A 13,957-nucleotide genomic window follows, 5' to 3' on the forward strand; every position below is an offset into this window, starting at 1 on the left:
AAAGGTGACAAATTCAGAATTTATAATTGCTCAGACTGCAACAGTTGCTTGACAAACATGCGAATGTGGTTGGATTGTTTTAATTTCAACAAACCATCTACTAGATGGAGTCTTACCCTGTTCTCCTGGATATCCAGGCCTGCCAGGTCTCCCCCTTGGGCCGACATGCCCCTGGGTGCCCCTGTCTCCTGGTGGTCCCTTGGGCCCCGGTATACCAGGTTCTCCTGGGGGCCCCACCGGCTCCTCAATAGGAGCTGGCTTACGACTTATCTCATTAATGAACATGTCAAGCTTCAACACCTCCTCTGAAAAACACACACAACTCTGGATAAAGTATACGCAAGAGAATGTGTTTGCATCTAGAACTTTTTTAAGTTATAATGAGTAAGTTAAATATGCAGATAACATTTTATAAGTCCAGGTTTTTACATGCTTGCTAACAGAGTACTTACTATGCACTAGTTGCTCACAGGCCTCTGTGACCAGTTGGTAGATCATGGCCATAGACTGAGGTTCCCCCTGAAAAACATCAGTAGCTTCACCAACCGTGGTTTAAATGGGAGCCATAGTATTATTTTGTAATTACAAATGACAAAATCTGGCCAACTGCAATGAGAAGACTTATTTTAAATGATGTCAGTATTACAAGAAGAAGAAGATGGTAACCCTGTAACCCACCTTCTCTCCTCGTTCCCCTTTATTCCCTGGCAGACCCTGTGAAGCAAAAGATACATGAGCATGAAGATAAAGAACCAGGTCCTTCGGCCTGCTTCTCCCTGCTCCTCCTAAACCAGATCTCTTACCTCTCCCACTCTCCTCATACATTGAGAGTGACCCACAGGACGATGAGGACAACATCTGATTACATACACAAACCTCTTTTTAGATGATCCCTTTTCCAAGAGTCCAGCTTCAAAAGCCCTCCTTGGTTCCAGGCCTGTGCCATAACACCAAGTAACAGAGACTCCAAGGGCTCCATGTGGTGTTGGTGCACCAGCAAACTGGCATTTTCCTGAGGATCACTGAGGTAATGTCCTCGACTGGGCTGGATTGGTATCATGGTGACTTGCCGTGCCGGGAGGAGAGGCGCGGTAGAGGATGCTGCTGTTTTCCATCCCAGATAGTCGTTCGAGGCGTAAAGGTGGCTGTGCTTTTTCTGTAGCCGGGCCCAAATTGTGGAACTGCCTCCCTCTACATGTTCAAGCAGCCCCCACCATCGAATGTTTTAAATCCAGGCTAAAAACCCACTTGTCTTCTCTGGCTTTCTATGTTCCATGTAGAGACTATTTTCTTTCTACCGACAGTTCCCACACGAAACTGCTCACAACAAGGTCTGTGGATTATCTTGAGTAACCGGGTCATGATTTCTGGAAAGAGACGTTGCTGCTGAGTTTTTCAAATTTATTTTTTTGGGCACTTTGAGCGCCACAAGCTGAGTGCCATATAGTCCCATTATATTCAAAAAAGGCAGAAATCTCTACGGCCGATATCTCCAAAATGCGGCAACTCACACCAAAACAATCTAGATGGATAAACAGCAGTACAGGTAAGAGGAAAAATATATATTTTTGATTTTGGGGTGAACTGTCCCTTTAAAACTTCTCTCTCCAAGAGAGTCTGGACACCTGGAGCTTCACAGTTTTAATTACAGTATAGGTAGACATGTAGATGTGATGAGCAACATGATGTGATTGGTCAGGTTACATCTTACTGATTTGTGTTTACTGATAATTTAATAGCATAAATAATAATTGTTTTGGGAAAACTACTCTTAAATTTATATCTGGTGCGATATACATGATATGTCCAAATTTGAGTATAGGACCATCTGTTACATCTGTGTACCACTAGGATTTGGACAGCCTTTGTCCGCTCTTCTTCTCTTTTGTACCGCTCTAGCCCTTTTCGCCACGTCAGCCTGCATGGCTGCATGTCTTTTCTGCTGTAACTTCTCAAGCCTGTGTTGATCCAGGCCGCCCGATACTGAACCATCTACAGCAGAGACCCAGAGTCTCTCACTCTCTCTCTCGTGTGAGCCCGACCCCTTCATGTGCTGCGGTAACCGACCTAAACAATCACCGCCTGACGGGTGTGGGATCGCCAACGCTACCTCACGGACACGTAGTGTTCGCCACACAAGCTGCATCTACCAGCAACATCTGGCTGAAGACTGCGTGCTGTTTGCGGCCTACTGAGAGCTCCCATGGACCATCAAGCTTCATGCCGTCAGCTGACCTGCATGAAGGACCCCTGCCTGAGGTGCGGGAGACCACCATGGACCGCACATAGATCCTGCCATCATCCTTCACCACGTGCTACCATAGGTACGGTCCATTCATTGGATTATGTTCCAAAGTCTTAGCAGAAATAGTGTAATGCATCTCTCTCTCATTACTACATGTTCACTACATAACCAAATGAGAATGCAAATGACACTATTTGTCCCCCTGGTCTTACCGTAGGTCCCACAGATCCTGAGGGGCCCCTTTCCCCTAGCGGCCCTGGGTGTCCTGGCATTCCTTGGAAACCCTGTACAATACAAATAGATGGATGGGTACAACAGCAGACAAATGACAAAACCGATGGATAGACATACAGTTCAAGTTCAAATGCAGTTTTCAACTAACAGCAGCACTTTGCCAAAGTGTTCATTCTGTTTACTAAAGTACATTTTATAACGTTGCCATTTTTATAGCCTATTGTCATTTTGTTTGGCTGACATAACGTTATGGTGGTTGAGAGGTTGGGTGATGAGGTGTTCAGCTGTGTCGGGCAGCCCCCAGGAGAAAATACATTTGGCGATGATGCATACAGTACAGAAACGCTGCAGGTCAGAAAGGGGAATCTTTACCAAATGTTAAATTTTTTGCTATTGACACTATTACAACTGGAGTTCACAATACAGACTTCACACCGAGGCAATAATTTGAAATTCTATGACTGTTTATGACTTTCCATAATTAGGTCAGAACACATTTACTACCTAAAAAAGCCCCACTAGCAGGTGATTACACCAGACAATACAAAAGTGATGGACAAAATGAACAGTATATTGTCTATTCTTACCAGCAGCAGTGCTAAATGCAAAGTTTATTGTCGTGGCTCTACAGTAACATTGCTTAAAAAGTGTTTATTTCATGACAATCTGCATCTTACTCTAGAAATCTTGTTAACAAATTTGACATTTTGGCTGGAGGGTGGTGCTAGAGGAAATCTCAAAATGTGCTCAAAATGGAATGGGTTCATTCTCAGTAAGAGTAAGTGTATCAGCCCATTAGATATTAATATTTTGTGTGTGTAAGTGTAAATTGTGCCCTGATGGTGGCACAAGACAAAAGGTCAGAGGTCACCAAAAATATCAACAAACAAACATCCACAGCAGAGTACATGGCCATTAAGATAGTAGTTTTCCAAATTCCATGTCATGGATGCTCAAAATGCTCAAATTCTACACATAGTGGCTTTAAAATGAAATTCAATCGTACCCTGGGTCCAGTGATGCCAGGTGCACCGATGTTACCTTCTATCCCCCTAATGCCCTGTGAAACACATTGCAGAGAAATGAGGACAAATAAAGAGTAAGGGAGGATCACTGCTTCAGTTCAACTGTATGAAGAACAGCTGACATTTACTGTTCGGTATTGGCTGGGATCAAGCAGCTCACCTTGGGGCCTGGAATCCCCTCTTCCCCTTTTGGACCTGGAGGTCCTGGTAAACCCTGCAGGGAAAGACAACAGGGAGGTTGGAGAGAGCGCAGTGAGAGGCAGATGGATGGGTTTACAGACAACACTACGGGGAAGAAGTAAAAAGTAACTGTTTTCCATTCTATTTCTGTATTTTGGTGACTCCACTATTTCAGTTTAAACTCACCTGGACTCCTGGTCGCCCAAGATCTCCCTTTTCCCCTCTTGCACCGGGGGGACCCTAAAAGGAAAAATATGAAAACAGAAAACAAGTACATTTTATACAACATTCTAGATTCGTAAGTCCTTAGAAAGCTGTTTAGCAAGATATGTACCATGGTTACTACCACTATACACAAGTATGAATTTAAAGCTAAGACAGTTACCCACCATTTTGCCCTGCACGGCCATGCCTCGGGGCCCTGTGTTGCCCAGGGGTCCAAGACCTCCCTCAAATCCAGACTTTCCTGGAGGACCCACCTCCCCCTGAAACACAGAGAAACAAATTTGAAGACATCAATTTCGTGCTCCAAGGCATGCCTCTAAATAAAAACATGCACTGAAATGTGTAAATGCGCTGCAGATTTTACATGTTGCCATCGTGTCGGAATGCAAACAGCAATTTTGAGTAAATGTCTCCCTGACAGTCTATCAGGACCTAGAAACATCTCTGTAGAGTTTTTCTACGAGACTCAAGTGTGAATAAAAGCAGTCTCATTGCCAGTAAAGGCACGCACAAGATTGTACTGTTCTTATGGAGGATGTTTTGTTTTTGTATATGCTTTCAACTTTGCGCTTTGACCACAGAGAACATTTTCAAGTGCCAGCTTTGACTCTGAAAATATATTTTTCTAGCTACACAAGCTACACTACATTTGTGAGATCACAGCGAGATCAGAGGACTGCCATCGCTGCATGATGAGGACAACAATTTCACACCTTGAACATTATACACAACTTCTTATATTGTCTAGTGGTGTGTGCCAGATATCAAATATCACACAAGCATTGAAGTTCTATCTGTAAAAGCTTTGAAAAGAAGCTATGTGGACTTTTCCTATCACAAAGACAGGTATGGAAAACACAAATGGCCGTGACCAGAATATTTTAGCGAAAAAATAAAACTCAAACAGTCCTTATATTTAAACAAAAAAAAAAAATACAAATTAGGGTTTGGAGATTTGCTACTTAGTGTGTAGACAAGCGTTGGAAGTGTGTTGGAAGATTTAATAATTATTGAAAGTATCCACGCTGTGCCAGCTGTGCATAAAGTATGCAGGATTTTGGAGAGGATTGCCAACGAGTTGGTTCTGAGCAGAAGGAAACACAAGTGAACATGATCCAGTAAAAACAATCTGCACATATCGTTTTTATTTATTTTTATCATTTATTTATAATGTCTTGCCACTGTGCACACAGACGGTGTCCTGCGCCCCAAGCTTTTGTCATCACTCCACAGCAGCAGCTCTGAGCCTATAAACATGGGTCTAGTCGGCTCTTATGTTAACAGGCCGAGTCGAGTCCAGAATTCATTAAGAGATCATTACAGGGAACAGATCGGTGTGTGTTGAGCTTTGCCGGTGTGGGCTGGGTACAGGTTTGCAAACTGGACCCATGCTGGGAAAAAAAAGGACCTCACATTTGTTACCTTGTTTTAAAATATTTTCACTGACATTTTTTATTTATTTGCAGCTCAGGATGGACAATTTTGTGGCATCACTGCTTATATGGATAAAACGCTTCCAGATGCATAAGCCACAACTGCAAATACCTATAAACATGACTGCAAGTCAAAAGTCCTAAAATGGAAAACTCGCTAATAATCCTCTCGACATGACAGAAAAAACTAATATTGTGACTCTCCAGAGGAAGTGGCGTCTGGACTTCTGCTCATGATAAAAATGTCCTGACAGATTTGACGGAGCTCAGGACTCACCCTGAGGACACCAGACGATTTTACTGTTAAACTTGGAATCTGTAATAGCTTTCCAATCTGATGTTTGTCAGATACTGACCGATCATGTCGGCGTGTCGAGAGAAATAAATAATTAATGAAGCTGCTGCTGCTGTGCCATCCCGGTGTAAAGTGACGCACAGCCCCTCTCTCTAATCAGAGACTGTAGCTGAAACAGCAGGTATCGGCCCTGCTGCTGTTTGATGACTACAGGCATTTAATCACCTGCACAGAAAAGATCCGACATTCTACAAGTTGCTGTGGACACCTCACTCATCAAACAGAACATCAGTATTGAAGTTTCTGTGGAACTTCGGGTCACCAGATTATAATAATGTGGATGTTACTATTGTTAAGAATCTTCCTCAATCACAATGAGAAATATAGATGCACAGATCAATCTGCAGTAGCTAAAAAGAAAGAGGCAACACTTAACATACATGAAAGGTGTTTTGTGATTTTGGAGAGGTCTGTGTGCGTGTTCCTCTGCCAACTAAACTCATGGAAATTGCCCTGCGTCTGCATTTGAAACAAGGGATGGCCTGAGCAGGTTTGAACGCAAACGCCGTCTCTGAAAAGGCCTTAAACTTGAATCTAACTGAGCGTGAAGAAATATTTTCATCTCACCTTTTGGCCTTGCTCTCCCTTCTCGCCTTTCTCACCACGAGGGCCTGGTTTTCCCTGGGAAAAAGAAAAAGAATTGAAAGTCAACATGTCATCACACAACTGGATCACACAAAAAATAAATCCGCTAGTACTCTAACTGAGGTGTCATGGTGACATACAGTTGGTCCAGGGGAACCGGGAGCTCCGGGGATGTCAGAGGAACAGGTACAGGTGTACGCCGGGGCAGGACAGCTCTCCTCATCTCTCTGACACACACAGACAGACATTACCAGTAAAGACATTAAGTCAGCCTTGGAGCCACCAGTAACTTTAAAATATAGACTGCCGAATTTCAGTCTTTCTACTCCACAGTGGACTGTCAAGAGCTAAGTAATGAAGAAACCTTCAAAGAAAGCACTCAGCTCATTGTACTTCATATCCTGGTTCAAACACAGTATCAACTCACAACATGTGAGTAGCACAACAGAGCTGAAAAAAGGTAAATGTAAATAGTAAGAGACTGACCACTCCAGGCAGGTCACAGCAGGTATCGTCTGAAGCCCACGTGGTGTTACAGACGATCTCAAAGGACTGCAGCTGGAACTGGAAACCACGACGAACAGGTTGAGCTCAGGACAAAGGCAGAGACTACCATTTTTTTTTTTAGATATGTTCATGGTGTGTAATGTATTGAAAGGATTTTGAATTAAAATCAAATAACGAGAATAGAATAGAATACAAAGTACCGGTGCAGATCCACTATTGGGTCCTCTGGTCTTCACCAGTTTTCCCAGCATCTCAAAGCCATCGGTCGGTAGGTTGCCTAAAGGGCGGGCAGGCCTCTCACCCACATGCTGGCAGTCCACAGACAGGGACACACTCACCTGGCTGACAGACAGGTGAACCTGCCAATCACAGAAGAAAAAGGACTGATTAAATGGAACAACAGGTGATAAAAAACATTTCTTTGTTATGGGTGATAGTCGTGGTCTAAGTACAGTTCCCATAATTTGGGGGTTTTAGGGAATGTAAACAAGAAGTATAATGTTGCCATGGAGTCAGCTCACTGTAGGCTACAGCTTGAGCCCGTTTCTTTTTGCCTATATATTTGTTTACATTTTGGCAAATTGGCCCCATTAAAAGTATGACGAATCAGCTATTAGCAGTTCCTCTTTGCAGTGTACCCATGGATGTACAGACAACTATCATTGGATTACTTTGATGCTTAAGAAAACTGAAAAATGTGATGATTCTCAAGGAAGTTCTTGAGTTATAATGAGCATCTTTTTTTCAATGATTTCTAAGCGGATTTATGGACGTTTATTCGCAGTGTACATCAGCGATATGTGAGTTATGACTCTGAGAAAGAGTACGAATTGATTGATGCAAACTGTGGCAATCGGGTGCTGTAAGGTACCTTAATTGCCATTAGGTCCATGAGCTGCCACTCCTGCAGCTCCAACTGCTGACTGTGTTTATAAGCAGGCCAAACTACAATAACTAACTTCCTGTCGTGCACCTGTCCCTTTCACCTTTGCCTCGTGTCTCTCCCTACTGCTCTTTCTTATTGCATGTCTTGACATTTCTGTTTTACAGTACACAAAGGTGAATGGGTGACAACAATGATATTCAACCTGATTTGAAAACAGTTCAGTCCAGTCATTTTATTATAACAAATGGGAAACTTGACTTGCAGTCAGGGGCACACGATAAAAAACAACAAGTACAACAAAACATCCTCCATAAGAACAGTACAAAAACAAAAAGTACAAAAATGTTTCCTGTACATACAATATACAGAACACAATAAAACGCAAAACAATCTCTGAAATGCAAAATTGTCTGTTGTTCTTGCTCAGTGCATATTATCTCACCTTGTGAAAACTTCCATAGAACAGTCTGTGGACCTGCGGCTGGTCAAAGGTCAGTTCCTGCACTTCTCCCCTGTAGTCCAGACTGAAGTACATCAGATGCTTGGTAGTAGCTGTGGGAAGCACAAAAACAGAGGAAGATATTCAGTGATTAACTTATAACTCACATTGTGTCCTGCAAAAACCATGGGGCTCTAAAGATGGCAATGCAAGGTGTTTAATCTGGCTGGGTGTAAGGAGAAGGCATAGCCTCTAGAGGGGTTCTCACACTATTGGCTCTTTCTAGTTAGTCAGTCGGCATTTCAATAATCTCCAAGGACAGTGAGAGATCCCATCTCATAAATTCTTGAGAATTTGAGGCGTGAGACAACAGAGGGCACTGATAGCATCTTGTGTTTCCCAAAACAATTCAGCTAAATCTTTACTTTTTAAAAGGATACTTCTGGCGACACAATATTTCTCTTGTTGTTAACAAATGTCATGAAAAGACCAAAACCAACAATAAATGTATCTACCAACAAGTATTGTCTGTAAATCCAAAGCCTGATATATCTTCTTCCTCTGTGCCATAGAGCTCTATTGTTGTCCAAAAACTATAAAAAACACATCAGTGAGTCACACTGTTGCACTGAGTGACAGGTTCCTTCTGTACCATGAACACACACACTGTAGTTCACTTTGACTCATTCCCACATACACCGTCCTGCTGCCCCAAATACTCACTACCGCTAAAACTAGCCGTCACTAACGATTATTTTCATTTCCGATTATTGTGCTGATAATTTTCTCAACTAATTGGCCCATAAAATTTAGAAAATAGTGAAAAATGCCCATCCGAATTTCCTAAAGGTCAACGTGATCTCTTTAAATGTCTTGTTTTGTCTGACCAGCAGTCCAAAACCCAAATATATTTATCTTATTATTTACACAAGACAAAGAAAAGCAGCAAATCCTCAGAACTGAGAAGCTGGAACTCGGGAACATTTGGTAATGATGTGTGAAAAAAAAGACTTAATAAATTGATTAGCAATCAACAGAAAAATCAGTGACTAATCGTTTCAGCTCTAAATAAAACCATACTCAAAAAATACAAAACAGTGAAAACATATTAAAGCAGAATAAAAAGGCAGGTCTCTAAGAAGATGTTAACGTGTGACTTGTTTTAACTCCTGACAGTTGGTCCAGTATCTAGAGGCCCTGATGACAAAATAGGATCTTATGACTAAATATGAGACTAAAAGGGATTGTGAAGTTGCTTGCAGTTTGGGAAATGGAGAGATGCAGAGATGTTACTCACGGTTGAGCACCACTCCCATCTTGGGCTGGAAGTCACTGTCAGTGAGCTGCCAGAGGGCGAAGGGCTCCCTGGGTGTATCCTGCAACATGCGGAAGGCAATGCTGATGGTGTGCTCTGGAGAGAAACCTGCAGGGTGGATAAACCTGGAAGGAGAGAGGGAAAGATGGATCCATTTAAATAAAGGGGACCTGCTCCACTCTTTTTCTTTTGATGAAACCATTACCATACCAAACCATTTAGATTAAAAGATACAGTAAACATGTTTGCAGTTGCTGCACAATGACAGCGTTGGTCCTGTAAGTAAATCGCACTGAAGTGCTGTTTAATATTTGGTCAGCTAATCTGATGGGACAGTAAAAGCAGCAGCCTGGCGCTTTGCTTACTTTTTCTTCATTAGCTAAAGGCCTTCTTTTTCATTTTCTTGTTATATTTTGCATTCCACGTGCATCTTGGCTCATTCAGAAAAAACAAGGACCAAAAATGTGTCCAATACAGCAGCACAGTCGCCGATTTTCAGTCCAGCCTGAGAAGTATCAGACAACTGTAGTACCTGTAGCTTTTCACAAAAGTTAAAAATTTTATTATTTTTCATATTATAGTAATTATGGGTGTTTTGATTGCTCCTTTACGTCCATTCAGTTATTTCAGAAAAAGCTAATTTGAATTGTCTGTTGGTTATTTCGCCAACAATAACGTCCACAATAAATCTATAATCAGTATTCAGAGCAGCAGTTATCAGGCGTTAGCCGGTGTTATTCTTATAAACTAATTATTTCTACACATTGAGATGCTGTATGTCATGAGTAACTGCCATTTCCTCCAGATCACGCTGGAGTGTTATTTATTCAAATATAGAAATTATTCTACATGTTAATGTGGGGCTGCATTTCTGGATATTAGTGGACAGATACAAGCAAAAATAAAATAAAAGAAGTCGGTTGGGTGAACTGAAAGCAGTGAAAGAGATGATCTCACTTGGTGCTCTGTGTCAGTTGGACGTCTCTGTACAGAGTGTAGGTGGGGAGGGTGTTGAAGACAAAAGGCTCGGCTGCCACGCCCTCCACAGACGAGTGAGCTCTCTGAGTCAGACCAAACGCTTCCATCATGTCAAATCCTGAGACAACAAACACATGACGGAAATAAAATGAGTGTCTTTTAAGACAACATGGGGACAGATGTCTGATCTTTCAATTATACAAAATGAGCTTTTTATGAGAGTTTGCAGTTACGTGTGAGGACAGCTTGTCTCACCTTTAACAATGCTGTTTCTGATGGTGACTTCAGGGCAGACTGCAACACAATAGGGCAGTGTTGAATCAGCAAGGCAGCGAAACCATCAGCTGAGGGGATTTTTTTGCAGCATTTTCAGTCCAGACTAAAATACCAAAGTCTCACTACGGGCTCCAGGTACATTAAAACAAATTTGCAATTTGACGAAGGGCCATTTGATAAGATTACGTCTCTACGAAGTTGTTACTAGATATGACACACGACAGAACTGTATCACAATATGTAGCTGGGGAGAAAGCAATAAGGAGTGGGGAACTGATTATTCAAAACAACACTGTTACACAAGAGCGGAAAATATCATTGCTTATTCATCACCTTTCTGTGGGATCATATCATAATAATAAGAAGATATTTTAATGGTCTGATTTACATTTGTGTGGTTTTGTAAATCAATGGTAACAAGCAAATTTCATTTAAACTGACAAATGAAGCATGACGCCAGTGCTCATAATTACTATGAAATGACTTTCACTCCCATCACAAAAACAAATTGTTACACACTCTTTCATTTCGTTAATGTCTAGAAGATGAAAGAAATATAAAAACGGACGGACTCCTCTGCTTTCTGGGGACCTGCTGGAGTCATCTAAGGACCCCGTGGGACGTTCTGGACTCAAGAATCAGCTCAGTTTGAACTGAAATGACGTCTCCAAGAGATTACAAAAATAATGCATGTGCTAATCTCAGTCTTAATTCTACTGAAGAATATAATTGCGATAGATTACGAGTCACCTTCGTTGTGGATAGGGTACATCCGGGGATGGATGGGAATTCTGGCTGGAGCTGTGGCTGTAAAAGAAACAAGTAAAAACAATCGTGACACATTTAATAAACTACAAAAATGTTCATCAGGATCATATATCAATCTATACATACAGTTACTTTCACAACTACTGAGTGATTTGATTACATTTCGTGGAGGCAAGCAGCCTAGAAATTATATATATTTCCCACATTTTGTGTGGAATTTATTCATTTAACAAGGGATTTTACAAAAATCAGCAATCAGCATCAACATACTGTCGGTGTTACTGTGATCAGGTCAGACCTGTTGGATGGAGAATGGAGACGGCAGCGCCCTCTGCTGAGTCGAGAAGCGAGTGCACGCCGATGCGATACAGAGTCTCTGGTTCCAGATCAGTGAAACAGTGACTGCTGCTGGACTCATCGACAGTTTGTTCCTTTGTTTGCTTGTCTATACATAATGCACACACAGACAGGACACATGCACACACCAGTTGGTAAATTAACAATAGTTAGTGTGGTTTCTGAGACAGCTTTAAGTACCCAGAGTTGTCAATAACTATAGATTTTACAGCAGATTACCTTTGACAGACTGGATGACAATCCGATATCCATCGACAGCAGACACAGGTCTCCAAGACACACAGATACTGGAGTGGTCTGACCTGACCACACTCACACTGCTTACCCGCAGACTGGCTGGAGAGAGACAGACAGACAGACAGACAGACAGACAGGTAAAACAGAAGGTCGATCAACAAAAAGGCAAGAAATCAGATTTACATAGAAACATAGAACAACAGAATAGCAAGGCAAGCACATGAACAGGACAAGGACCTTCAATAAGAGTAATCACAGAGCACCGGCTGTTTAAGATTACAACCTCATTGCCAGTGTGGGTGACCAAGTTATCATTTAGCGTTAGATATGCCACAAGTTCAAATTGAGTCATTTTCAAGTTTTCCAGCAGGTCAGTTTTTCAAAAAGCTGTGTGTATTCTTTCAGCGTGTTTGACTCACTGGTTTTTCCCTGAGCTGAACCGCTGCCTCCCTCTCTGTTGCGGTACTCTGCGGTGACCAGGATGCTGTAGCGTGTATCTGGATGTAATGACTCTAACACCACCCGCTTTTCACCACCTGGGACCAACACCTGTAGACAACAAACCCACCTTTCAAGTCAAGCTTTCAAGTAAAATGTCCATCTGTCGACACAGTGACGGAGCTAATTTGCAGTTTCTGGAATTCTCTGTGACCTCCGAGAAGCACTATGATTTACTGTCCTGCAGGATGAAGGACAAAGCAGCTGAAGAGGTGATGATTACAGCCCACTCACAGTGCTGTCCTGGGTTTCAGCTCCAGTCAATGCAGTGTAAGACACGCGATACCGGAGGACATGGGCATTGGGAGGTATCCAGCTGACCGCCAAGCTGACTGCAGTCTCCTCGGATACCGATACGCTGGATGGGCCTCCACCGGACACTGCAGGGACAAAATACAAGGAATATTCAGTTCAGTTTAAATCTTTATCGTCCCACAAGAAGAATTCTTTTTGCAGCAAAGCAGCATAAAAGACAGAAACGCAATAAAAACACAATAAGACAATCGAAGACATTAAAAGGCAATACAGAATACAATAAAAGGTTCAATGTTCAAGCAAAGAACTGCAACAATAAGAATAGGGATAAAGTAAAGTGCTTTGTGCCGTATTAGTATTGCAACATTAAAAACATTTAACCTCTGCAGAACCGCCAGTCTTTGTTGCCCTGTCTTGCATATTACCTCAGTGTTCACATCGAAGCTCAATTTCTTGTCAATAAAAGTATTGTTGTACTTTAACAATATTCCGATAAGGTGCAAATGTTCATAATAATAACATATCTTTGGTTTTAGCAGTAGACTGCAACTAAGTACATTTACTCAAGTACAAAACTTAAGTACAATTTTGAGGTACTTGTACTTTATTTCCATTGTATGCTACTTTATACTTATACTTCACTACATTTCAGAGGAAAATATTGTACTTTTTACTTCACTACATCTATTTCGCAGCTTTAAGATTAGGATTTCACATGTAAAACATTATCTGTTTCTAAAATAAAATGCATCATCGATTAAACAACCCAACAGAACGTAGAATTGTTGAAATTAGCTCCACTGGACATCATTAAAATGCTTAATTTATGTGGTAAAAATTTGGGGGTGACTAAGGGGTTTATGGGTGCATTTATGACACTGACTAAAGTATGGTTTCACAAAGGAGGCCTCAGGCCCTGTGATTATGTTGTTTTGGGTTTTGGGGCACTAGATGTTCCTATCATAAGATGGAAGTGTCCCAGAAGTCTCTGTTGTTTTTATACTGATAACTTGGGACGGAGACAGTCTCTTCCTTTGTCTCACCTTTAGATGATGTAACCTGTAAACCACCACCCACTGTTCTGCTGTAAGAAGTGCACCTTTTGGATGCAACTTTATGCGCCCTGTGTACACGCTGCCACACTGTTTCTCCGTCGACA

At 41.8% G+C, this 13,957-nt stretch overlaps 1 protein-coding gene across 4 annotated transcripts in view; it reads right to left on the reverse strand.

Moving 5' to 3' along the window:
- LOC122882806 (collagen alpha-1(XX) chain) overlaps positions 1 to 13,957 on the reverse strand; it is a 40,418-nt gene that overhangs the window by 1,700 nt on the left and 24,761 nt on the right. For all 4 annotated transcript variants that reach the window (XM_044210596.1, XM_044210595.1, XM_044210598.1 and 1 more), the window contains exons 19-39: positions 12,778 to 12,923; positions 12,465 to 12,594; positions 12,028 to 12,144; positions 11,750 to 11,896; positions 11,434 to 11,490; positions 10,663 to 10,701; positions 10,387 to 10,525; positions 9,412 to 9,554; positions 8,118 to 8,227; positions 6,990 to 7,148; positions 6,769 to 6,846; positions 6,423 to 6,509; positions 6,265 to 6,318; positions 4,074 to 4,169; positions 3,871 to 3,924; positions 3,665 to 3,718; positions 3,486 to 3,539; positions 2,458 to 2,529; positions 679 to 714; positions 453 to 519; positions 117 to 305 (exon numbers count right to left, since the gene is read on the reverse strand). In XM_044210596.1, the coding sequence (XP_044066531.1) occupies positions 117 to 305; positions 453 to 519; positions 679 to 714; positions 2,458 to 2,529; positions 3,486 to 3,539; positions 3,665 to 3,718; positions 3,871 to 3,924; positions 4,074 to 4,169; positions 6,265 to 6,318; positions 6,423 to 6,509; positions 6,769 to 6,846; positions 6,990 to 7,148; positions 8,118 to 8,227; positions 9,412 to 9,554; positions 10,387 to 10,525; positions 10,663 to 10,701; positions 11,434 to 11,490; positions 11,750 to 11,896; positions 12,028 to 12,144; positions 12,465 to 12,594; positions 12,778 to 12,923 (2,028 nt within the window). The remainder of the gene's footprint in view (positions 1 to 116; positions 306 to 452; positions 520 to 678; positions 715 to 2,457; positions 2,530 to 3,485; positions 3,540 to 3,664; positions 3,719 to 3,870; positions 3,925 to 4,073; positions 4,170 to 6,264; positions 6,319 to 6,422; positions 6,510 to 6,768; positions 6,847 to 6,989; positions 7,149 to 8,117; positions 8,228 to 9,411; positions 9,555 to 10,386; positions 10,526 to 10,662; positions 10,702 to 11,433; positions 11,491 to 11,749; positions 11,897 to 12,027; positions 12,145 to 12,464; positions 12,595 to 12,777; positions 12,924 to 13,957) is intronic.

The sequence above is a fragment of the Siniperca chuatsi genome, linkage group LG10 (genome assembly GCF_020085105.1).
Source record: "Siniperca chuatsi isolate FFG_IHB_CAS linkage group LG10, ASM2008510v1, whole genome shotgun sequence".
Classification (NCBI taxonomy): Eukaryota; Metazoa; Chordata; class Actinopteri; order Centrarchiformes; family Sinipercidae; genus Siniperca; species Siniperca chuatsi.